The 27,584-nt window shown below is 36.2% G+C and overlaps 1 protein-coding gene across 1 annotated transcript in view; it reads right to left on the bottom strand.

The window, feature by feature from the left end:
• Positions 1–783: 783 nt before the first annotated feature.
• SLC17A6 (solute carrier family 17 member 6) overlaps positions 784–27,584 on the bottom strand; it is a 39,541-nt gene continuing 12,740 nt past the window's right edge. The window contains exons 4-12 of the mRNA XM_028517462.2: positions 17,462–17,576; positions 15,875–15,962; positions 15,252–15,338; positions 12,247–12,389; positions 7,537–7,686; positions 4,566–4,698; positions 4,064–4,174; positions 3,446–3,573; positions 784–2,794 (exon numbers count right to left, since the gene is read on the bottom strand). Of these exons, the coding sequence (XP_028373263.1) occupies positions 2,459–2,794; positions 3,446–3,573; positions 4,064–4,174; positions 4,566–4,698; positions 7,537–7,686; positions 12,247–12,389; positions 15,252–15,338; positions 15,875–15,962; positions 17,462–17,576 (1,291 nt within the window). The 3' untranslated portion in view covers positions 784–2,458. The remainder of the gene's footprint in view (positions 2,795–3,445; positions 3,574–4,063; positions 4,175–4,565; positions 4,699–7,536; positions 7,687–12,246; positions 12,390–15,251; positions 15,339–15,874; positions 15,963–17,461; positions 17,577–27,584) is intronic.

Below are 27,584 nucleotides of genomic sequence, written 5' to 3'. Positions count from 1 at the left end.
AAATTCTCACATTAGGATTAAAAAATAATAATAACAATGGCAACAACCTGGTTTAAAGAGAAAATAAAAACAATAATATAGCTAATCATAATAACTCCTTTCCAAATTCATAACATCCTCTGTGTCCTCTTGATCAAGCCAGTTTCTTTTATTGACCACCATCCTCTCTTGTCAAATAAGAGTGTTGACTAAATCATCCCATAAATCCCTTTGAGCTGACTGATTGCCTTCAGCTTCAGTTTCTTTGTAACCTGGATTAAAAAGATTCTTACTTTGGAGGGTCATTGTGGAATTACATCAGATACTTTATATAAAATGGTTAGGTCAGTGCTGAACAAAAAGTATATGTACAATCAAAAGTAGGTAGTATCTGACCTGACAAGTTTTGAACGTTTTCCTAAAATTTTCTTTAAGTTTAGCAGAAACTGTAGAAGGCTGCCATTGCAGACAGAGTTTGACTCACAGACTTATTTCTTGATGTAAAACTCTGTGGAACCATATCCCACACAATCTGAAGAATGCCATGTTTTTCTATTAAGTCTTGAGTGGCTAAAAAGAATGTTATTCTTGAGCCTTGACTTGGCTTCTTTGCATCATACTCATCTTAAATTCACATTAGAGGTACAATCTACATACAATAAACCCAAATTAAGGTACTGTTGTTTTTTTTTTTACAAAAGGATAAATAGAGCATTTTATTAACACTTTTCTGTGCAGCAACAAAAATGATAGTACACATTTTTTTCATTCAACACAACAAAAGCTATGATCACACTATGTCACTTGGAGACACAAAGCAGAAGATATTTTTATTTTCTTAAGGTCAAGAATGGTCTGCATTTTCAAACAAACTTTATGTTTTATGTTCGCAGTAGCAGGGCCTCCAGTCACTGGCACAATACATTAGACAGGTCAAATATCCAGAAAAGACAATTAAATACACCAAGAGTATTTTGAATTGAATTGGGAAATGCATTATTATCATTTTAGAACATTAAAAAGAGGTCTGATGTTCAATTCTTTTAAAAGAAAAAAAAATCATTCCTACCACCTGAAAAGCTACCACAAGCAAAATAAAGATAATATACAGACAGGAAATTGTATGCATTGCACTTATTGCTTGGTACACAAATGTTGCAACTCCTGCTGCGTATTATTAAGAAGTGACAAGCAAAATGCCTCTGCTCCATCTAAAACTCTATGACTCTATGAAAGTAGAAATTGCAGTCCCCTACCCCAACATTAGGTGTATGCTATTTTTGGTATTTTTGTGAAGATTGTTTATTATGTTTCTGTGTATGGATATGTATAAGATATACAGATATATAGAGATATAATTTTAATATAATTTCCTGTCCTATATAAGACAAATATATTTTAAATGGGACTTTAAATAATAAAATTATCTACTTACAATCTCTCTATTAAATTTATCTTTTTATATTATATATAGCTCTGTGGCACAAGTTTTACATAGTATTTAATTATTAAGGAAGAAGAATATCTAAACCATTTTCTATTTCTTTTGTTGTTTAATATTGCATTTTCAGGGCTCTATTTCCATAGCAATTTCTTATTAGATTCTTTATGGTGTGTGCATCTTTTTTTTTTTCTAATGCAAGTTACAACCTGTACAAAGTTGTAATAAAAATACATTGAAGTCTTTTCTTAATATTTTTTGCAAAAAAGTTATGTGATATGCTACATGAAAAGTCAGATTTATTAAAATGTGAAGTGTTTTATACTGTTAGGTACATGAATGGAAGAACATGAAGCATACCCCACGCTTTACAAGTTCCCTTTCACAGATATGTGTTTGTGCCCAAACATTTCATATAAAACACTGTAACACACTCCCTCTGATGACATTCCACATTGTGTAATAACAGTAACTAGTTCGTAGGCCTTGCTAGTTGCTAGCCCACAATATTCTTCTCTGAGATATCCCAACTTCATGGTTTACACTCAGTAAACGTTGTCAATATCTGATGCAGGCAACATGACAACATTGCATTTTTGTTAAAACAGGACTTCTGCATGAGATCTTGCAATACAGTGTAACAAATATATAAGTGCATTTTACGTGATCAAGTAGCTTTGGCTTCCTAACCTTTGTAGGATGAAATGTGCCAACTGTTTTAGTTGTGCTTTATTAAATGGTGATGAGTTTTAGCTCATATGAATCTAATGAAAAACTACTTGCCTCTACAGTGTTTGATCAGTCAACCTTTAAATCACAAACGCAAGAATAGATGACCTGAATGGAAATGAGGGAATTTCACAACTTCTACAGATTGCACTTGATGGTAACTTCATGAGTTTGTTTTTATTTCATTGTTATAGCAAGACTTGCCTGGTTGATATGTTTACATGTTTACACCACATATTTTTAAAATTTTTGTGCAATCACAATTAAGTTAATCACAAACACTAAAAATAAATCCAGCAATTAGCTTTGTTATGAGTAATTATCTCGGTTGTTATAGGCGTATGAGTCTTGTCCTTCTTCTTGTACAAATTCCTCTTTCTTTTCCCAGCTATTGGGCCAACCTCCATTGGCCTGTGTGGTGGCACCATAAGACTTGGCGGTACCATAATTTATATAATTTTGAGTAATGTCCCCTGTTTCTTCATCAAGTTCATCTTCATGGATAAATCCACATTTTTCTTCACTCGTTTCCTCAGGGTCTGCCCACGGTTGCTTCTCTCCTGAAGCAAATATCGCATAAAATATAACTCCACCATAATGGACGAGGGCAGCGATCAGGAAGACATACTGCCACTCCTCACGGGACTGCAGTGACAAAGGTGGTGTGTGAGAATAGACAGCCGTGTTTCAGAGGAAACCCCTGTTCTGATTCTCTGAAGCAGATCCTGTGACAGAAACTTTCTCTAATGTACAACTTTTATCATTTAAAAAAATTAAAATCTAATGTCCCGAAATGAAACTCCAAATATATTTAAGGTCTGCTAACTTTAAAAGAATATTTATAATTGATTTACTTAATATTTTTCTCCAATTCTTTTTATTTATTTTCTTCCACTAAGCCATAATTTTGAAGCTGTATATATAAGGACAAATAGCTGATTATTATATTCTTCCACAGATAGCTGCAGAGATGTCTGAATTGAGGTTTGTAAGTAAAACTCAGAAGATTTCTGCTTGCCTATTCTAATAAGCTAGAAGCAAAAGGTTTTGTTTACTTTCATCTACATCAGGAATATCGGAAATATTAAAAGGTATGGAGGGGCATGTTGCTTATTGGTTGGGAAAAGACGCTCACTCAGAGTTCTTAGATATTTTCTTCTGAGCCTCAGTCACCTCCCCTACTCAGAAGCGTGGTGAGTGGATCAGAAAAGAAATGCCAAAGAGAATATATCAACCCTTTCCCCAACCAGAAGAAAGAATCTTCTACAACTGAATATCTGTTTTGTTCCATCTTACCTTATTCTTCGTCATTGCACCAACAATGATAGGACAAACCATTCCTGACAATGTGCCCACGCCATTCGAAATGCCCATCAAGATGCTGGCATATCTGGGTGCAATATCCAGGTGGTTAACGTTGAAACCTGAAATACACACATCACCTTGGACTCAGAGCATCCCAAGCCTCTTAGACGTGCCTGCAGAATCTTTTCTTCCACACCCACCACCCTCTTTAAAAGACATTAGGTACACAGCAAGTGCTTAAAAACTACTTTTTTAATAATTCAGCTCAGGGGTGTAATAAGAATAAAATGAGGTATAATTTCTTTTCTAAGACTTAGTATGTGATGTTCCACAGAGGAAGGAGATATGTTCTCTTAACCAGAATAAATAAGTAAATAGATAAAAAAGGGTAAGCAGTGAGAAAATGAGTAATAACAAATCTAAAGAATGCACTGTAAATATTTTTTTATTTTTATTTAATTTTTAGTGGAAATGTGTTGACTAAACTTTCTCAACAGTTAAAATATTTAAAGTGGAAAGCAGAATATCTGGAGATATACAGATAGACCACCTCACCATCACCAGCCAAAATCAGATGCCACAAGCACAAATTTTAAAAACGTGTATTACCGGATATAGCGAATCCGCTGAATCCCACCGCAAGTACCAAGAATGAGATTGCCACCCCTCTGGTGTGAGAATAGCCGACAACCAGAAGCAGTGTTGCCTCCATGCCAAAACCTTCAGAAACAAACACGTGCAAACACGTCAGAAATTTGTGTAAGTTTCCCAGTGAGCCAAAACTGCTAAAAATACCCTAGCAAACCACTTCTGTCTGTTCATGTTAAAAATAATCATAACAGTAATAATTTATACAAAGAGTTACTGAAACCTTGCCGGTGTTTTAATAAGAACACCAAAACAACCTTAAGTTTCGATGGTGGGGAGGGTTAAGTAAGTTATGTAGTTACTGAGAACTAGGAGTTAGGAAAACCTAAAGACGGGAAAATGATTACAAAAGAACAATGAAGACACATTTATCTTCATATTTGATAAGTACAGAAAAAGCTGCTTATGCGAAACAGAACTTCGTGAACTAAAAACATGTTCCAAACATCACTTGTGTACTTACCCCCACAATTCATGATCTTTCTTACTGTCGTAGTTGAAAGAATTTGCTTGCTTCTTAGAAAGTCTGCAATCTGCCCACCAATGGGCACAATAATTGTCATCACTAAGTGTGGCACCGCCGACAGCATGCCGACCTGAAGAAAAACCAGATGGGAGAAATATATATGCTCACAAGTAACAGGGGCAATTTAATGACCCTGGTTTCCTGAACCCAGCATAAACTCTTCATGGACAAAGGCAGGAAGAACATTGTCTCCACACCACCACTTATTTCCTAGAATAAATAGTAACTTCCACACAATAAGCAAGAAAAGCTAAGTAACTTTACTGTGACCCCTTTTTTATGTTCTAGAAGAGAATACTATTTTTCTGTGCTATGAGTCAATCAGTTTTGAGTTTATGAATAAACTATCCTGAATCTTATTAAACAGTGATTCCCATTTATGTGCTCATTTTATACTCTCAAATATGTTTGCAAAAATGTATCATTAGGAAGAAGGGCACATAGAAGAGAGGTGGAAACAGAGGCAGAGGGCAAATATATTAGACAAAACCTTGGAGAGGCTATATTTTAAGGCTAACAACTTTAACTGCATTCTAAAGATATATCTCTTATGAGTTTTATCTTCAGTTTCTACAAATTAAGAACCCAGAAAGTATAGATCAAATTTTTAGGCACATTCATCTCAAATGTCAATATTGGGCCATATTGCCATCCAATGAAATATAGTTTCTATGCAATCTAAAATCCATCCCACCAACATTGATTCAACACACATTTTTTGACCAATAATTATGTGCAAGGCACTATTCTCTAAGCATTATTGAGGCGGAAAACATAAATAAAGTGCATTTTAATTGTATATTACTACATACATGGACTTAGTAAATTTTAAATATTCAATATAAACATGTAAGGAGAGGGTTTTTTTTTTCACTAAGTATAATTTTAAGCACAGTTCCTGCCAAATGATAAGTACAAGTACCAGGTAAGTTTATTAATATATGTAAATATGTTTTTCAAATTAGATTATTGAAGCTTCAAGAAAACGATCGGGTTTTATTTTACAATGGTGTGTAGTGTGGTGTCATGACCATGGCCTTGAGTTGTTTTTATGATTAATTAACATAGTGAATGACTCTAAAATAGGTTAGATCTCCAAGCTATTCAATTCTCTTTTCCTACAGATGGAAATGTTTAATATTCTTATGATTATAGTTTATGGTAGAGTTTCGTTTCTAAACCATGTCAGCCTAGGTCCAAAGTCCATAACATATTTTCTTCTTTACCTCCTTTATGTGTTTTTCAGGTAAGTCGAGAGACTTTTTTTTTTTTTTTTACCAGTATAATCAAAATCTTCAAGCCAATCTGTGTGTGTAGAATTTACTTACAATTTTAGTTAAAAATACAATAACTGAATCAAATTAAGCCATTTAGTTGTTATATTTAGTTTTTGTAAAATATCATTGCATTTACTCAAGCACTTTCAATGACTTGGAGCCACAGGGCCAGGATGACCGTGCAGTTTCATTAGCATCCGTTGGTTCCTTCACTCTCTTGCCCATGAGGCCAGACTTTATCAATAGCCTCTCAGTGTCATATGTGTCCTAGATTATGAAAATGAATGCACACCTCCAGCAGCCTTTGTTGAGAAGTGCAACACCTCTCAAAGCTCCCAAAGGCTACCCTGCAATGTTTGATCAGCTCCAGAGAGAAGAGCCCTGTCTAAAGCAGCCATTCTTCTCAGCAATGGAGGAAACAGTTTCCTTAGAAACAGGATTTACAAAAGAGCTCTTAGAATAGCTACTCCTAAACTCAGGCTTCCTTCAGTTCCAGGCCTCGGATAGTGTTTCAAGTAGAGATGTAACATGAATAGCGAGCCCAGCTGGACTTATGTAATGACATGAAGAGGAAGGGCAAGTCCATTGCCAGCACAGACAAGTGCATTGAGGACTCAGCGAAGGGCTTGGCACAGAGATGGGATTTAACAAATACATGCCAAATGCTTACATTAAGATATGGTTTACCTGAATTTAAATGGCATAGTAGAGGGAACTGAAACAAACCAAAGGATCTGGGCTTAAATTTGATTCTGTCATTTATTACCAGCTTGGCTTCAGACAATTTTAAAACCATTTCTAGTTTCTACATCAGTTCGAGAGAAATGGGGATAGTTATCCCCTGTTCAACCACACTAGGTTTTTCATGAATATGAAGGCCTTGTAAATTTCAAACTCTGTATAAATATAAAGTGGTATTATTATGTTTATTTTATCCTTATAGAAAATCTCAAAAATGATTATATTCCCATGGCTATTAATAAACATCTGTAGCTGTTAATATACTGTGCTATAATTAGTAACTTTTATTTACTTATTTTTTGGTATATACCACCAAGCTGTGCACCCTTGAGGGCAGGAATCATGTTCTTACCTTATTTCTGATTCTAACACGGAACTTCACGTATCATGTTCAACAAATGATTGTTTAGTGAATAAACTAAATAAACAACATACAAGAATATTTTCACATATTTTCTTCTTATGTGCAAATCTTTTAGCCAAACTGGTTTCTGAGAGCACTGGAGAAGAGTTAGATTTGTAGTTACAATCCACCTTAATAAAATACTTTTCCATTCACTGTTACATTGTCTCTAATCTGACATTTAAAAGAAGTTATATTTAATTGCACACAAAAGACAACACTGACGCCCACCCTGATGGAGATATAAGCTCCATAAAAGCAGAGACTCAGTCTGTTTTGTCTGCATTTCCTGCAGCAAAGAGCAGTTTCTCGCAGATATTTGAAGGCAGCTGACAAATATCTTCCTTAGTCTTTGTTTCCCAGAAGGTGTTTGTTGACTGAATAAATAAATACCTCACAGAACTTAGAAGATAAAATCTTGGCAAAAGAACTTAATATTCACTTAAACACAAAAATGGTGCACTAGTTAAAAATAATTTTTACATACCTTGCTGATTTCAAATCCAAAGACTTCCTCAAAATATGCTGGCTGACTAATAAGCAATAAGTAAAAAGTCCAGCTTCTGCAGAAGTTTGCAACAATTATTGCATAGACTGGCATAGATGTAAAAAATTTCCTCCATGGAGTCTTGAATTTCTGAAATCCCAAAGAGAGAGTCATTCTGACCACTTAAGATACATTCTAACTTATGTAAGAATGATATAGGGATGATAGGTGCTTTGCATTTTCAGGATGTGTGTTGGGGCATGAGTAGGAGATAGGTAAGAAGCAGTGATTTGTTAATTGCAACATTCCAGTTAGCTTTAGCTGTTGTGAACAATCATTTGTAGAGAAAAAAGGGTAACAGTCTCTTATTCTGATTAAATTGTTGCAGTGTTGGGAATATACAAGATTCCATATTCATACAAAACTAATTCTAAAAGCAGAGATCTCAGTTTCCAAGATCTGGCCGGGGCGGGGAGAGCAGTTATTCAGACCATGCTTCAACTAACACTCACTGACAAATTTAGTCACCTTGTTGGTCTCCCAAATATTTTATCAAAAATATTGAAAATTCAACATCCTTAGGGAAATAAAAACAAGAAAAATGAAGGGTGCAATAATCCAGACCTTCTCCAAAGACAATGATAGCACTTTGTATCTGTAAACACCCCTGATCGCCAATGGATATCAGTGTAAGTTCTGTGACACTGGAGTGCCAGGCTCTGTAAAACCCCCATGGTGTATGTCTGGTTAAAGCCTCTGGCCACCCGGCACACTATAGGCATGTCATAACCATAGACATGCATTGCAAAACACCACTTTGGTCAGTGATGTACCACATATATCATGGCGGTCTGGTAAGATTATAAAGAAGCTAAAATAATTCCTATCGCCCAGAGTCACCATCATTCAACACATTGCTCACATGTTTTCAGAGCTGCTGGTGTAAACAGACCTACTGCGTTGCCAGACATATGAAAGTATAGCACAAACAATTACAGTAGTAGGCTATGCCATCTACACTTGTGTAAGTGCAGTCGACGATGTTCGCACAGAGGCAAAATCACCGAATGCTTCATTTCTCTTAAGTGTATTAGTCATTAACAGGCACATGACTGTAGTTATTTATGATATTCAAGACAGTCCAAATTAACAACCTAAATATTAGCTTTGTTTATAACACCTATTAAAAAAACATCCAGTATACTTAATATCCTGTATATGCCTAAATATACAGTAAAACAAGTATCTGAAGACTAATTTTTACACCTTAAAATATTTCTCAAGTTTCCAAACACTTTTTCTATTACTTTATTTTGAACACCAAGATACTGTTTGGTGAAGAAATAATAACCTAAAATAATTCTGTTTAATGCTAGCTTGGGACCAAATTAGTAAAAGAGAAGGCACTCATATAGGGGACACAAAACTGAAAGTAACACATGAACAAACAAGACAAACAAACAAATGAAAACAACCTCACGCACACAGACAATAGTCTCATGATTAGCAGAGAGAAAGGAGGGTGGGGAAGGTAGTAAAGGGCATCCAGTAGGCATCCAGTGGATGGAGACCAAAGGAGACCCGACTTTGCGAGGTAAACAGGGCAATATACAGAGTATCCAGGTGATGTATTTTGGAACTGTACATTTGAAACCTTTATAATTTTACCAACCAATGTTACCCCAATAAATTAATAAAAATTAAAAAATTAGATAGAGGAGGCAAACACTTTTTATACAGATTTAGTCATTGTTTTTGGACATAGAACCTCATCATTGCTATTACTGATTGTGATTCTAATTAGTCCTTTACAGATCACCTTATAAGCAATACAGTAGAAAGTTATGCAGTGGTGATCACAAGTACATGTGTAAACATACATATGTGATTGAAAAAACAGAGCAACACAAAGGTTGTCCTAATAATGTGTAATGAGTTCTGTGGCTTTGGATAAAAATTTCAAGCAACAGCATCATAGATGGGTTTAAAAAGCGCAGAGTTTTCTCCTTAAATTCAACATGCTCTGGGAAAATGGTGCCAGATGATCATATTTATTCACTGATAAAGAAAATAGCCAAATAAGGAATGTCTGGATGATGGGTATTTGTATAATAAATAGCCTTAGAATATTATTAGAAGTAAATAACTATTTCCCGCTGGTCTGGTATTTCTTTGGTTTAACTAGGATTATCTCTACTAAGAACTTTATTCCTCAGGTTTTAAAACATTTCATCAAATATAAGAGAAATGCATCTAGTTTTATACTTTAAAAAGTTGTTGGGGGCTGTCGGAGGGTTTGTGGTATTCTGATAACATTCTGTTGACTGGACTGGCTGTTCGCTTCCCAGGTGCAGTTAGTGTGTAAAAATTCAGCAGGATGTTTGCTTATGATTTTGTGCATTTTTCTGTGTGTATGTTATATTTAATTTTTTAAAAAGAGACATTATAGCCCTGACTGGTGTAGCTCAATGGATTGAGCATAGGCTGTAAACCAAAGGGTCGCTGGTTCGATTCCCAGTCAGGGCACATGTCTGGGTTGCGGGCCAGGTCCCCACTGGAGGCCACATGAGAGGCAACCACACATTGATGCTTCTCTCCCTTTCTTTCTCTCTCCCTTACCCTCTTGATGAAAATAAATAAAATCTTTTAAAAAGAGAGAGAGAGACATTATAATCAGCTGCAGCATGTGTGATCTTGAATTGGATCCAGACTCCTAAACAAACAGCTACAAAAGACATATGACTACAGACTAGGTATAAGAATTTGGACTGGATATTAGCAATTTGAATATCTAGGTATTAAACAATGTAATTAAATAAATTAATTATATGAGGTTTGATAGCAGTACTTAGCTTGTAAAGGAGAATATTTTTTTATTTTTCTAGAAATACTCATGAAGTATCTGTGGATAAAGTTTTATGATATCTCCCTTATTTTAAAATTATTTAGCAAAAAGCAAGTGAAATAATAAGACAAGAAGTTACCAACTGCTGCATCCATGCAGTGGATACATGGATGTTCCTGCCACTGTCCCTCCACATGAAATTTCTTCATGATAAAAAGTTCAAAGTATAAGTTATACTCCCACCTGATTGCATTTTGAAAAATTTACATTGAAACTAAACGAAAGTATAAAATATTAATAAGATATAAAATATTGTTTAAAAGGCAGTAAGTTAGAGAATATGAGGATTTTAAGATTATCCATGCTCTTTTGGGGATCATTTCAGAAATTGGTTTTCACTTAGACTCAATTTCTGATTGTTTTAAATAATTTATGCCTGGTGTAGACACGCATTCTCTCAAGAACTGGTCAATAAAAAAGAATCACATTTAACCTTGAAGTTATAGGCTGATGAGGATGTTTTTGGCTAGAAATTGAAACTGAGCTCCGAACTCACTCTGATCAACCTATGTATTTAGCTTCTGCTGGTAGCTAAATATATAGCTATGGTATGGCTGGTGGGACCAGAGCATGAGGCCAACCCCTGCCCCATCCCCACATCACCACGTGTCTTTGAATAGCCAATATTAGAAAGAAATTATCAGCCCATTTACAGATGAAAACTGGAAGGGGAAAATCCTAGTGCCAGTCTATTTGGCTCATGAACAACTATAATGTAAGGATTATTTTGAAGCACTGAAGTTTCACTTCTGAATAATACCCAGTATGGAATTTTTCTTATTCATCAAAGGTCAAGATACATATCTGTAGCAACAATGAGTGACAGACCTTTTTACCTACAATGAGATGTCAAAGACAGGCCTTCTCTAACAAATGAAGTAGAGGAGCAGAGCTGGAATAAAATACAATTAGAATATGAGGAAGAGCCGTCTAAAGAAAGAGGAGAAACATACAAGGGGCACTGGGTCCTCAGCCAGTGCGTGCTCCCCTTCAACTCCTAGCGTAAGGAAACTGAGTTACTGATTGAGTGCTGAATTACCGAACCTGTCTAAAAGTATTACTTTTATTTCCCAGTTTTTAAGTGGGATAATATGTCTATTTACTACTTACTGTTCATGATATATAAATGTAACATGGACTAAAATATTCACATTATTGACATAAAACTGCATTTCACTCTTGAAAGGCAGATCCTGTCCAAAAAAACCAAATCATGATCGGAAGAAAGGCTTTACAACATTTTCTTTATAATACTTGATCATCTTCATAATAATCATCCTGAAAATGGTAACATTTCATCAAAAAAGGATTATATTATAATAAGAATATTTTCACATTAACTATTACTGGCATTCTAATGCTTTAGTATTTACTAAACCACATATAAGTACACGTATACAAAACCTACATTTAGACTACTTAATGGACAAAAAAAATAGTCTTTTCCATGACTGTGCTAGGTGATTTGGTGATTTGGCATTTCCTACAATCTAAAATTTACTACTGGTTGAATTTGTTTAAATTATGGATCATACTGAACTGTCTTTCAAACTCATTTATGTTTACAGTCATAGCAATAACACGGAGCAACTCTGAAGATGCTTAACAAAGATAAAGAAAAGAATTATAGATGGAAGAAGTAGCAAAAATTCCTAAGTAAGTCAGGAAATATGGATGAAGTAGAAAAAATAATGATTGTTACCAATTAGTTTTGTTGAATAGGGACATATAAAATAATTTGGTTGGTTGGAGGGAGATGAGATGGAGAATAAGAATAGAAATATACACCATAATAAAATTCTTACTTCCATTGCACCTAAAAGATTTGCACTCTCTCCAATGCTTTCTTCTATGTACCTACGTTCTTCATCTGTAATAGTAGGGTGCTTTGCAGGACTCTCGTAAGACACCAAAAGCCAAAACATGTACCAGATCATCCCAAAGCTTCCTGTAAGCAAGAGTTCAAAAGGAGGAAGTTAAAGAAAACCACTGTAAAGGCTTCCACTTAACAGTCATTTGCTGGAATAAGACTACACATATCTTGTGACAAACTACATACTACAGAATGTCAATTTGAGTTTATGTTTCTACAGCTGACTTCAGCTATCTCTTCTTGTCTTTTGTCACCATATTTCAGTCTTTCTGAAGGCTGGTCCTGTATTTTCTCTTTTTTGTAAATCATGCTGATACACATGATAAATAATGATGCAATGGTGTGGTTTGGAACATGTTCATATATCCATCAAATACTGACTGAGCAGTTGCTTTTCCAGGCACTCTGCTAAGTGAGAAAAATATGATGAACAGGGCAAAATTTCTGTCCACAAAGGATTTTCTGAGGAGTTAATACTTTGGCTATTGGCCTTTCTTGAATATGTGAGAGTGGCTTGCATTTCCAGAGGAAAAAAAAATGTTCATTTATCTCTCTTGATAGCACTTCTAGATCTAGTAAACAGACTATTAAATAAAACGTAGAAAATAATTATAGCCTGAGAGACTATTAGACATTAAAAAGTGGGCTTCTATAATTAATGTAGTAACATTTCCCACTTTATGTGACTGTAGACCATATTATTTTCAGTACATGCTATTGCCTATTGATCATTTTTTGGGGGGCACATGAAAGTTATAAATGTCAAAACAATAAATGGTTTCTAAATTCTTTCCACCCCCTTCTTAATTTAGCACTCACCATTAAAACATGCCCTTAATGTGCAATATAAGTCTGGAAGCATTAATAATAGAAAGAACTTCAGAGGATTTATTCTCGTTTCTCAGCAGCTGGCCATTTCATTTTTGCCTCATACTGTTCTTTCTCCCTTGAGTAACAATCTAAATGTCCCTGATCTTTATAATATATTTTTCTGCTTGCTCAATCTCTAACAAGTGTTCCTTAATACCATAGCTTCTGATGTCCCATGCTTCTGTTAATGACTGAATGTGACAGCACAAACAATTTTGGGTCAGATAGTGGAAATCTGATATAGTGCAGCGATTATGGAATATAGCTCTCCCAGAGTCAGATCCTGGCTGTGTCATCCATTAGCTACACAATCTGATCAGGAACTGAATCTCTCTAAACCTCCACTATAAAATGAGATACTAATTCATTTTTTATGACATGCGGCAAAGAAAAGTTAAAGGAGATAATGCATAAAGCAACTACCACAGTGGGGGGCTCAAAATAAGAACTCAATAAATGAGGGCTCTTACAATTCAGAAGTAATTATCACGACCACTCTCTGAATGCATCAAAAGTGCCAGATACTCAGCTAATTGCTTTTTACAGGGTGCAGCAAAAGTAGGTTTGCAGCTGTAAGTACATGAAACACAGTTTATTCTTAGATTATTATTTATTAATCATTGTATTATTTTCAATATGAACAACTATAAACCTACTTTTGCAGCACCCTGTATGAATTCTATTTTTAAAACTTTAGTCACTGTGCAGGTTTTATCTAAGTTTTAAATTATCAATATTAAATGTGTGGCTCAAAGACCCAATTTCTGTTATACACAGTAAGTAAGCAAGTACTGCGATATGATGTTTTCATATTACCTAGTATTTAAACTGTGTACCATTCAATGATGGGCATTAAATAAATTATAACTTGAAATAATGAGACTGGTTTTTAAAAATACTTCGTGGAAATTAGCATCCTTACTTCAAAGCCATATCACAGCTTCAGTTAAGTAAGGGACTAAGGCACCAAATGGAGGATTTAATGGATGGCCACTCCAACTCGTACTATAAACCCGATATGTAAATGCTTGAAATTTTTTGAATTATGAACCTTTGAAAGTCTAATCAAAGGTATGGATTAAAATCTGATAAAAAGATCTCCCCAGAAAAAAAAGATATGTACAAATGCTCGTATGGCTTCAATTTCGAGCATTCATAAATCTAAAAGCCATACAGGGACTTTTGAGCCAGGACAAGAAACCCTCCTGCAAGGTGTATTTAATAACATACTAAAAACATAAGGATTTGCTCTGGCGAGAACATTTCAAAATGGAAATGGATCATGGCAAATTTGGAAACAGCCAGATAACTGTTCTGTTCAACCACATGACTTCATCAATCTTACAGAATCTCATGCCCATGTTCAAAGATGGTATTAATCAATGACAATATCAGCTGGACTCCATCTCTCTTATACTTTTTCTTTCCTCATTAAAGAAAAGTGTTTTTTAGAAAGAGACTTTAGGGATACTTTCAAGTGGTAAGCTTTCAGCTTCTAGTTACAAAATAAATGGAAAGGGAATTGGAGCTCACAGCTTTTCTTGTCATTTTTACATTTCTATCTGGGAACTGAATCTCCTTTAATTCAGAGGAAATGAGGACAAAATGTGCCACTGCTGCAAGAGACTGCTAATATCTCATCACCAAACTGATTTGTTTCATTAGCACGCCTGTCACCGTCCAATTTTCCAGCCCTGTTCAGCCTCGAGGAGGCACGCTCAGGGAGCTGGCAGAGAAAACAGTGGCAAAGAGGAGACGTGGGCACTGCCTAGCTCTTTCCTTTTAATCAGCTTTGAATCAAGAGATAACCTCCATTTTTATTCATAATTAAGGGCAACATACACCATACATCACAGAGTTTCCATCAGCAATGTGGCTGCTTTTTTAAGCAATAGATAACAATATAGGTAAAATCATAGACATAGAACACTTCCCTTGATCTCCTCAGAATATAAGGAAAGAATTCTTAGTAGGAAAAAAATAAGTAAACATACAAATATGTTTAGTGATCCATCTCATTGTTTTAGATTATGCACATTTCCTTTATTGTATAGAAATGCAACATACCATAGACATAGAATACTGAAGACCAGCCAGTATACTGTACAAGAATGCCAGCTAAAGGCATTGCAATCACAGCTCCAGCATAGGAACCTAAAGTAGAAGGGAGAATTGGAGAAAGGAAGCGAAATCAATAAAAGTTCTTGACTTTTTATCTCATGTTCCTTGGTTCACTTACACAAACACACACTTACACACTTGGGTGCATGCACACTCACACATACACCTCCAAACACACGTAGATGCCTACATGTTTAGCCAAGAATACAAGACTACACAAGTACATATAACTTGCCCAAGACACAACAATGGCTTAAAAATGAAACTATAATAAAAATTAAATTTTAAAAACTATAATGAAAATCATTGGTAAATATTTTGAAAACCTAGATAAAATGGATGAAATAGAAAAATATAAAGTGCTAACAGAAATAGAGGATTTAAGGAGACCAATAAGAATTACATAAATTGAAATAGTGGTCAGGAAAACTTTCCTCGTGAATACACCCACACACAGACAGACACGCTGCCCCAATGGTTTTACAGGTGAGCTTTACCAATGTTCAATTCTTATTCAAGTTGTTTCTAAATTTTCACCCAACATAACTACACCAGCACACAACACTTACCACAAAAGGAGGTGGTTGCCAACCTACTCCTCTCCAGAGGAGGGGCCCATTTGCTCCATATCCCATGACATGCTGGGTAGGTGACACCCTGTGATGAGGGAAGACATATGTCACCATTTCAGATCCAAGGTCAATGGAAAATAAGCATATTCCCTTTCTGATGCTGTCTCCTTAGAATGAGCACAAAAGAAAGATGCTATTATGGGAATTTGCCGATTCCCTGAAATTCCATTCTAAAACTTTCAATCCAGACCTGGTAAGGCATGGCCTCTTTTCAGTGACCTGCTCAAAGTCTACCCACCCTTCAAGCATTATTACTACCTCCATGTTCTTCTGATCAATGCAAAATAAAAGATTCTATGTTACCCGGTTTATCTGTAGTTCTGAAGAGTTTGAGAAGTGTACAATGCCTTTTTGTGAGACATTACACTCAGTGACTCCCAAATATAAGGAATCCATGCAAAGGAAGGTAACGCTTAGATCCTTGAAAATTACACTTCTCAAAGAAGTGCCTAGACCTTAAGGCCCTTAAAACACAGTCAGTCCTCTGTAGCCACAAGTCTGCATCTGCAGATGCAACCAACCTCAGGTGAAAAGTATTAGGGAAAAAATGTTACCTTTGCTGCTGACATGTACTATTGTAGTTGGCTCTACCATGGTTGTGTCTGTACTGAAAATGTGCAGACCCATTTTTCTTGTTTTTATTCCCTAAATAATAGAGTATAACATCTATTTACATTGTAGTAGGTAGTATAATTAGCCCAGAGATGGTATAAAGTGTATGGGAGGATGTACATAGGTTATATGCAAACACTGCACTATTTTAGATGAGGGCCTTGAACATCCATGGATTTTTGCATCCAAAGTTGAGGGGGTGGGTTCTGGAACCAATATCCTTTCAAATACCAAGGAGCAACTGTCATTATCTTTTTTTCTGTTATTTTCACCTCATCAATTTTTCCTTCTGTTTGAAAAGAGGAAATTGTTTTCAGTGTCTTAATACTTTATCTGATTTATTTATTCTCACCATACTTCATAAAAAGAAGGGGCAACAGGTAGGCCAGTCTCAAGTTTTTAATGCTATTCTTTCAAAGGCAGTAGGCTGATAGAGGAAAAGTCATTCACTAGTGTTAGATACCCAAAGAATATATTCAGTGAAATACATTAGTGAAAACTCAAATAATGATTCTATATGAGTCTATGATTCATTCCAGTGATTATATTGGAATGATTCTATGATTCCAATAGAGACCTGGTATAAAATTCCCAAAAGATGTTAATTCAGGGTTATCACCAACAAAGGGTGAACTCAAAAATTTTTATCACAATACAGTAACAAAATACTCAATCTTTTTTTTTAAGTCAAATAGTCACTAAGCATTCCCTTAATACCATTCAATTCTAGAGAAGGAAAGTAGTAGTTTAGCATCATTTGAAAATAAAATATCTGATTGCCGAATTTTTCCAATTCTTTAACATGGTATAGGCACAGCCAAATTAAAACAACTTATAGATCAAGTCAAAGACTTTCTGCTGGTTCTTAATAACATGGCAACCTTAAGATGCTGTCGTTCTGCAGTTCCATACCTCAACAAGTCCCTGCAATATCCTAACAAAGATGACACACCCATAATGCACTCTGGCTGCTGATGGGATTAGCATATTCAGGGTAGAGGTAAGAAGTATGGCAGCTCCAAAAACCCTGAAAAACAAAAGGAATTAATAGATCTAAATTTCTCAGGATAAGTTTAACACAAGCAATTTAAAAGCAGAATGTTTTTTCCTAAAAGAATAAAATATGTTCTGAACTTGATTGGCTATAGCCATTGGAAACGGATTTGTGGACTATCTTCAAATACTAGAAATATAAGAAATAGAAGAAGAATTTAGTAAATTTGATTGTACTTACTTGTATTTATTTTCTTCATAGATGCAATTACAAATTGCAAATATGTAATGAATCATTGCGTACATTTTTGGTCTACATTTCAGTCTACAATGCAAGTTTCTTAAGGGTGAGAGCTTGTTTTCAGATACACTGTATATCCCCAATACTATGTGCCAGGCACATAGAAGATACCCACTGGAGAGCTGTTGAAAAAATAATAAATGCTTGAATGGGATTGTACCCCACATTATACAACTACATTCAACTTCCTTCAATCAGAACATTCATAAAAGTTTTATGAATGCAATCATATTTTAAATGCCCCAAGAAATCTCATGATCAGATTCCCATAGCACATGCTTTTGTAATCAAAATAACTGTTACTATACCAGTCTCAGGGTTTTTCTTTTTCTTTTTCTGTGTGGGTAGGTGGGGAGATTGTATCACATCACTAGGTGCCATCACCACTAGTTTCTTACAAATAAATAATGATTCCAGAGAAAAAATTGCAAAAATATGATGTTAAATCATATTTTTATATGATCTAAACCATTTCTATAAATCTGCAAGTAAAAAAAATACATTTCATCATTTAAGAATTATTTTATAATGCTCATACTAAGTAAGAAAAACACCCCCATAGCTGGGTAACTTTAGAAATATTCTCTTGCATGGAAGTTTTGGGACATATTGACTCTAGTGAGCTTAGCTGTGTGCCCTGTACAGGTTTTCTCAAGTCAAACATTGAGTTATTTATTTATTTACTTACTTACCTATTTTATTGTTCAGTTACAGTTGTCCCCATTTTTGCCCCATTGCTCTCCCGTGCCCCATCCAACCCCTGCTCCCAAAGACAGTCCCCACCTGTTTTCCTTGTCCATTGGGTCTTTTGTACATGTTCCTTGATTTGATCCTTTCAATTCTTTACCCCATTATCCTCCTCCCCACTCCCCTCTGGTCACAGTCCATTTGTTCTTTATTTCCATGTCTCTGGTTCTTGGTTCTTATTTGCTCATTTGTTTTGTTGATTTGGTTCCACTTGTAGGTGAGATCATATGATATTTGTCTTTCACTCACTAGATAATTTCACTTAGCATAATACTCTCTAGTTCCATCCATGCTGCTGCAAAAGGTATGATTTCCTTCTTTCTTTTTGCTGTGTATTATTCCATTGTGTAAATGTACCACAGTTTTTTGATTCACTCACTTACTGATGGGCACTTGGGCTGCTTCCAGCACTTGGCTATCATAAATTGTCCTGCTATGAACATTGGGGTGCATAGGTTCTTTTGAATTGGTGATTCTGGATTCTTAAGGTATAATCCCAGCAGTGGAATCATTGGATCAAAAGGCAGTTCCATCTTAGTTTTCTGAGGAAATTCCATACTCTTTTCCACAGTGGCTGCACCAGTCTGCATTCCTACCAACAGTGTACTAGGGTTCCCTTTTCTCTACACCCTCCCTCTACAACATTTGTTTGGTTGATTTGGTTATGATGGCTATTCTGACTGGTGTGAAGTGGTGTCTCATTGTGGTTTTAGTTTGCACATCTCTGATGACTAGTGATGCTGAGCATCCTTTTATATGTCTCTGGGCCCTCTGCTTGTCTTCCTTGGAGAAGTCTGTTCAGGTCCTTTACCCATTTTTTAATTGAATTGTTTGTCTTTCTGCTCTGGAGTCATGTCAGTTCTTTATATGTTTTGGAGATCAAACCTTTGTCCAATGTATCATTTGCAAATACATTTTCTCATATGGTTGGTTCCCTTTTTATTTTGCTGAGGTTTTCTTTAACTGTGCAGAAGCTTTTTAATTTGATGAAGTCCCATTTGTTCATTCTTTCCTTTATGTCCCTTGCCCTAGGGGACATATTGGTGAAAATATTCCTGCGTGGAATATCTGAAATTTTCCTGCCTATGTTCCCCTTTAGAACTTTTATGGTGTCACAATTTATATTTAAGTTTTTTAACCATCTTGAGTTTATTTTGGTATATGATGTAATTTGGTGATCTTATTTCTTTTTTCTTTTCTTTTTTTGCATGTACCTGTCCAGATCTCCCAACACCATTTATTGAAGAGGCTATTTTTTCTCTAGAAACACTAAGTCTTTTAACTCAGTCAGAATTGGTTGCCACATAGAAGCTCCAGTTCTTCCAGGGGTATGTTTAAATGTAGCTGCGAAGGCCTTGAGTTTCTGAATGGGAGCCGGGCTCATTATTCACCTGCTACTGAAATCTGAGAAATGGCATTATGAAGGCTTGAAGTGGATCAGCTCTTTTTCTGTGAATCATAGGTTGGGTCAAATACTCTTGCTTACTTGATGCAGCCTAATATCCCCTTCCTCAGAAGTTTCTCTCCACTGAGGTAAATGGTGACTCAGAAGGTGAATGTTCTGTTCCATGTTTTCTCTGTGCTGTTTGCTGAATAGGTATCTTTGTGTTTGTGTCGAAGCATAATTTATTTCCTAACTGTTTGACACAAAATAGAAACTTTCTATTTTTAGAAATAATTATGCCTATGAAAATGCCACACACATCAAGTGACATTAAAGTTCTGCCAAATGTTGATTTTTCGAAAAATAAATGCAAAAATTCCAAAATCTGTCTTTATAAAAAAAGAATCCAAAGTCATTATAAAAATTGGTTTAAAATGTATTTTATTTCTCAATTATTACTTTTAAATGGAAAGAATGTTCACCTCTCTTAAGCCTAAAATCCAAATGTTTTTTTGTGCATTTCCTAGAACACTGTGGAGGTTTCTCTTAGGGCTGACAGATAATAGGAGGGAGCATATGGGGCCTGTTTCCTAGACCTGGTGGTAAATAGTGCATATTCCCAAAGGCCAAAGTATGAGGTGAACATACCTTTCCACTGTTCTGGAGGTTTGAATGTAGTACCTGTGCAACAGAAAGAGCAAAGGTGGGAAGGGCTCTTCAGACACAGGAGGTCTGGTCATATGGGCAGGCTGTCTGGATACTGGCAGACTCACATAACTGTCTTCCTGTAGATCCATCCCATTTTGTGTATCATTATTGATAATAATGAGACTGCTTCGGGCTTTAAGGATAAAGAGAACCAAGCTACATAATGCTACAGGATTTTGGAAAGTATTTATATGAGTTATGCATCTGCTCTATTCAGCCCTTTGGAAGAATTCTTCCCAACTGTCATCTGCAAACCAGCTGCATCAGAATTCCCTGGAGTGCTTATTAAATATGCAGAGTCCTGATGCTAAACTTTTCAAATCACAATGTACTTGGAATGAAGCCTAGAAATCTGGATTTTAATAAGCATTCCAGGTGATAATTCTATGTAAAAATTTTTTAAAAAGAAGAGTTTTATCCAGGTTTTTCTAACTTGTGTGTTTTATTTTCTAATAATTACTTTGAAGGTATTGAAGCATGAAGTTCATTTTCTATGAATATACCTTCTAAACATCACTTTATCCCTTTTGGAGGGTTTAACATACTGCTATCTCTAAGTATCCCAGAGGGATGAATTTTGCCCATTCCTTAGCTTGTTTTCTCAACCTCCACACCCCTGTCTTGAACTGGATGATTCTTTCTTGTGCGGCACAGTCCGTGCATTGTATGATGTTTTGCAACACACCTGGCATGTATGCACTAGATGCCAGTAGCATACCCCTGCATCAAGCTGTGACAACAAAAACTGCCCCCAGCAATTGCAAGATGTCCTCTGGGAAACAAAACCACCCACCAGTGGAGCAAAATCATTTATGGACTATTTGTTGATAGTGTCCATTATAGTCAGGTCTAAATTTAATGAGTGCTATTCAACTTGATATACACCATTCTGACACTTCACATGTCACAAAGTCCACAACTACCTAACCATCCAGGGACATTGGTGATATTAATATACCCATTTTACAGGTGAAGAAACTAAGCTTGAAGTAAGTGAAATCATATACACAAATTGTTAACCAATTCTAACTAGAGGAGTGCTTTTTCAAATCTAATCTGATTCCAAAGCCAGTGGGTTTTGTCACGAGGATTTATATCTGATGATGAGCATACTATGGCATTAATAATGTATTTGAAGATTCTAATTGTAAATTTAAGTAACAATTTCTACAAAGCTACTTGAAATCATCCTACTATTCCTAAAATAAAATGTTAATAGATCACTTTAAATGTTTACTTTCCACTCTTGCCCTGAATAGTGTTTCAAATTATGTAATATTGTAAGATTTCTAAATGCTTCCTACTTTTAAGTTCCTTGATTCCTTTAGTCAATTTTTATTATTAGTGGCCATAACATCATAAAAATGATGTGACTTTTTTCTAATTACAAGAATAAATCCATCAAACTTTTCAGAACCTCGTCTTCTTTCTAAATTTTATATACCTGGTATACAAATCAATATCCAAGTAATTAAAATTCTAGTTACCAAATTCTTGCTCAGTATGGGAAGCCCTTACATTTTTTCTTGCTGTACTACACACAGCCCAAATGAAGCAGCCGCTTCATTCAATATTCATGTATGCATTCACACTCCAAATCCTTGGGAGACTATATTTAGAGCAGGGTATTGTGCTGACAAGGAGAAGGGAGCTAACATTTACATACGTACTGTACTTTCTCTATACATTAACTATACATCAGTTCATTTAATTCGTGCAACTCTTGAGTTACACTTTTCTCTCATTTTGCAAATATGAAGATGCAGATAGAAATACTGTGCAAGAAAAAAAAGCAAGCAGTGGAACTGAGATTGGAATCCAGGGCTTTCCGACATGAAAATCTGTGCTACTAGGAACTCAGAAAAAGATAAGGATGGACCCTGGTGGAGTCAGAGAGAAAAAGAGAGATAAGTAACCAAGGGACAACCTATACCAGAGGCTGTAACAGAAGAACAAACAGAAAGCAAAGGAGGAAATCCGTTCCAACTGGAGTGATCAGGAAGCAAGCTGGGCCTTGGAAGATGAATACAAAAAGTAGGAAGAAATTCCAGAAAGAGGAACTAGATCAGCAAAGTTTCAAAAAATGGGAAGGATTACATTATATACCAAAAACTAGGGCAGTCTTGAAAATGGCTAGACATGGTGGTGCAGGTGTGCAGAAGTGAGAACATCAAGAGTGAGATGATGGACAAGGATGGGTTGAGGGAGGTTTGAGGAAATGTCGGTAGGCCTATTAGGGGAAGAGCAAAGTCCATTAAGTCCATGACATCTAGGAAATAATAGGGTTCAGGGTCATACAGGATAACAGAAAATTATACCCCTAAAGTGAAGTAAGTGTGAAGGTTACCAGAATTAAGGAGAGAGGGATCTGAAGCCAGAGAGCTAGTAGGTGGTCAGAATTCACATAAGCTCAGGCAAAGTGATGTCTTACAGAGGAACAAGGGGCCAAAGTCATTAATGGTGGTAGAGAAAAAAACGGGTGACATAGATATTGTACAGAAATTGTTGTAAGGCCCCAGCTTTGTTACCTAGTAATGATGTAACTGGAAAGTTACTAACCTTCTTGGCTTCTGATACTTCTCTATAAAAAGGGCAGTGCTGTGTCCTGGTCAAGAGCATGGTTTCTGAGGTCAGGCTACCTGAGTTCCAAGTTCTCTTCTGTCACTTATTACTCGAGCAGTTTATTTTACTATTTATGCTTTATTACTCAACAAAAGAGGGATATTAAGAGAAACTATGAGTTACTACAAGTAAAGCACCCAGAAGTATATCTGGCACATCCTAAGCACGTAAGGGATGTTAGGATTTGTACAGGGATAATATTAATATATTATATGTTGTATGATTGCTGTGAAGCTAAATGAAATAATGCACTTAAAAGGTTTGTCTGGTGCCTGACACATAAAAATAAATCCATAACGGAGTCAGTCAAGTCAAAATAAATATAGCCAATCATTTTTGAATTGTTAATCTGTACTAGTCACTGTCCTGAATTCTCGTTTTAAACCAACAACAACAATAGTAGAAACTACAACACTATCCTTCACAGATTGAATGACCTAGTCCCACTGAGTTTAAATAACTTTTAAAGGTCACATAGATACTAGGTGGAGAACTATGGTTTATGTTTACTTGGTCTGGTTGTAGAACCTCGATACTTAACTGTTAAACTGGACTGCATATTAATGGCAGCAGAACTAATACTAGCATTAACAGTGCTTGCAGCAGCAGATAAAATAACAAAAACTTTGCAAGACAAAATATTTATTGAAAGATGGATGGATGGTGACAGAAATTGGGAGTAACAGGAGGACTCTACCCCACAACTCCTGTTTTGAAAGAAGTAGTTAAACAGAAGCTCATTTAGAGAGAGTTTTGTCTTTTACGAACAAGGTTTAGGATTCAAAAAAGAAGTGGAAGAAATAGTAGATTCGAGTGTGGACAAGAAGTTCCGGAATATAAAATAGTTTCGCGCAGTGATATGCAGGCTTTATCGCACGTGAGAATCACCGTAGGGGCTTGCTCAAACAAGGTGGCTGGGTGCCAGAGCATCTGAGTCTGAAGGTTTGTGAGGAGACTGGGAATTTGCACTTAAAACAAGTTCCCAGGTGATACTGATTTACTTTTCCTGCTCTGGGAATCATTGATTTAACATCCCGGTGATAGGTATTCCCCCTAAATATCATAAAAGGGACAGATCTGGGACAAAGGCAGGCTTAGAATGAACAGAGCTAGACAGAGCTGAAATAAGGGGATTACCTTTTTTTACAGATGGGAGTGGCAAGAATGTAATGGAATCACCTACAAAAAGGGATGATTTCCCCGACAAAACACAAATCGTGATTAGGTCATTTGATCCAGATTCAAAGTGAATTTTACTGATCTGGTTTTAAACTATCCTCATTGACCAAATTGACTAAGCAGATGCCTTGTTTTCTTTTAATTTTTATTTACTGATTTGGGACTGAAAGGGGGGAGCATTAATTTGTTGTTCCACTTATCTATGCATTTATTGGTTGATTCTTTTTTGTGCCATGACCAGGGATCGAACTCACAACCTTGGCATATCTGGACAACATTTAACCAACTGAGCTACTTCTACACCTGTAAAATGAAGATATGTTTTCAGACTTCAAGGAATATCATAAAGACTGAGTGAATTACTTATGAAAGGGGACAGTGTCTGATTCACAGTAAATGGCTTATAAGTATCAGCTATCATTACATAGAACTTTAACATTGAATCGTTTTGAGAAAATTGTTATCCTTTGTCCCTTTCTCCCTGATTAAATAATACTATTTCTGTGACAATGGTTTCAGAGTTGCTTCATATCATCCTGAAATTCCAGCAGCTTACGGTCTATGAGGACATGGAGAATTCTACCTCTCATTTTGAAGGCACACAGAATTAGTCAACATGCATTAGCATCTTAACCTTTTCTCAATAGTAGAGCTAAAATATGATACAGGAAACAAATTTCTAAAAAAATAATTGATAGCCTTTTCTAAATGAATTATACCTGTCTTGGCATAATTCACTTGTACCCTAATGCTTTCCTTGCACGCACACATAACACACACACACTCTGCGGCTAATCTCCTTTCACAGATATTCCCAAAGCAGGGTAGAGCACTTTTATAAGACTTAACCTAAGATCTCATGTGTTTCTCCACTCCTAAGTTATTTGAATCTCTTGGAGAATATAGTCCACATCTCTGTTTCACTTTTTCAAACCCCATGATGCTAGCAGAAGGCTTTATACATACAGTATGTTCTTACACTTTTGTATAAAGACTTCAAACAGAGGGCAATCATAACTTCCTTTCCTGGGGCCTACGTATGTGATAACAGATATTTCTTCTTTGAACCTGCTTTATCCTGGTATCTTTCTCAATCACTTGACCATTTATTTGTTCTTGAGCTTTTAACGGGGACACATTGCCATCCTTGGTGTCCTAACTATCCTAGGAAGCTCATATTCTATGAACGACTCTCATAGAATAACTAACTGTAGGATGGCAGCCATGGCTAGAACTCTGAGTACCCCTGTGGATAAATCCTCACTTGAGATAGTTGCTGAGTTCAAGTACATGGCCCAGTCTGGCCTCATCCTTAAGTCTTCCAAACAATACTATAGAATCTCCTGAAACCAACCGCCATTACACTTTCAGTTCATCACAGCATCCTGGTCACCCTCTGAGACCACCGTCTCTGCAACACTGCTTTCAAAATCAAATTAGGTCACAGTGCTTTAGAGGTAATATATTCTCCTCTTAAAGAATCTCAGCATTTATCAATACTTAATGTAGTCATGCATATTGCATTATGTTTGACAGTCACGATCTTTGTTTGGCCTAATATTACAAAAACAAACAAACTGAGCATTGAATATATTTTTGGTATCTCAAAAGACAGATGAAAATAGATTATATACTATGACATATTTAATATTCTTGTGACTTTTACTATCCCTAGCATTGGTCTCAACTAGGACACACAGTTACATTTCCCAGCACTGCTGCCCTGAAAACAGTATCTACCACAATAGGTTTCGCAAATTTATCCTCTTATCAAACGACTTGTCTAAAAAGCAAAATCATGCAAATAAATACAATTTTAAATTATTCCATAGCTCTTTCCTATGGACCTAGCCTAGCTTTAAGTAATATAGTAATTTTTTAAAAAGAGACTGTAAAATGTTTTTTTTTTTTAAATAACATGCACAGTAAAGCTATTCAATAGGGGAAATCTGTTTAGTAAAGAAGCACATCCTTTGAAATCAGACACACAGAGGCTTAGAGCCCAGTGTTCCCTCTTACCAGCCAGCGGTCTTTGGGAAAATAACTTTGCTACTCTGTGCTCAGTTCTCTCATCAATAAAACAGTTGTAAGAATACCTGCCTTAAAGAGTCGCTGTGAGGAAGAAAGGTAAAACAATAACATAAGGGCCACTGGCTGATTAAGATTGCTTTTCATAATGATAAACCACTTGAAAGCCACTTAAAATTGTTGTTATTCCTCATGATTTCCTCTGCAGCAAATGACACCTTAAAATGATTTCAATTTGCTTAGTTTCAAGTTAAAACCTAATTTCTACGTGTTTTTTTCTGCTTGTTACACACACATACATACATCTGAGTTTTCAAAGTGATTATATGAAAGAAAATGCCATCATTCCACGCTGAAAGACAAAGGAGAGGGAAGAAGTGTGTGCGTGTGGAAGTGTGCTGTAAGAGGCTCCGTGTTCCCAAACAGAGCGCCAAAATCGAGAGGCAGATAGTGTGGCCCAGACAGAAAGGGCTGGAAAACAAACGCTGTAGCTGAAAGCCTGCGTCCCGTCCTGCTGCCTGGTCATTAACATTCGGTCCTGCTCAGAGAGAATTCACCGTGAAATTCCCAGTCACATCCTTTTTCTGTGACCCATAGCCACAAACACCCTCACATATCAAGCCCAGACGGCATGGATTTCCCCGGAAGAGGTCACAGAAACACTGGTGACTTGTCACTCCTACAGATTTTATCCATTTTCCATGAATCAATCCATCAATCTCCATTTGGGCTGTGGCTTGTCACTCAACACGGAACCAGTGTTCCTCACCCCAGGTGTGGCACTAATCCTCTCCTAGAGGGTCTGCAGGAATAGAGCGATTCGGGCTGTTTAATCTATTTACTCTAATCAAATCAGTGCTCAGGCACCTCCCTTTGTCACATCAGACGCCCTACACCCATATTAAATAAGGAACACAGGAGCACGAGCCAGCCTTCCGGGTCCCTTGGTACATCATTAAGTTGTACAAATGACTTCATCACTCACGACAGAGAAATTAGACAGCTCCAACAGCGGCATATGGCAGGGGGAGAGTCATTCCACCAGCTGCCCACCTGACTCTCTCCTCCCTCCA

Source organism: Phyllostomus discolor, chromosome 6 (assembly GCF_004126475.2).
Source record: "Phyllostomus discolor isolate MPI-MPIP mPhyDis1 chromosome 6, mPhyDis1.pri.v3, whole genome shotgun sequence".
Lineage (NCBI taxonomy): Eukaryota > Metazoa > Chordata > Mammalia > Chiroptera > Phyllostomidae > Phyllostomus > Phyllostomus discolor.
This window is presented reverse-complemented; position numbering and strand designations above follow the sequence as displayed.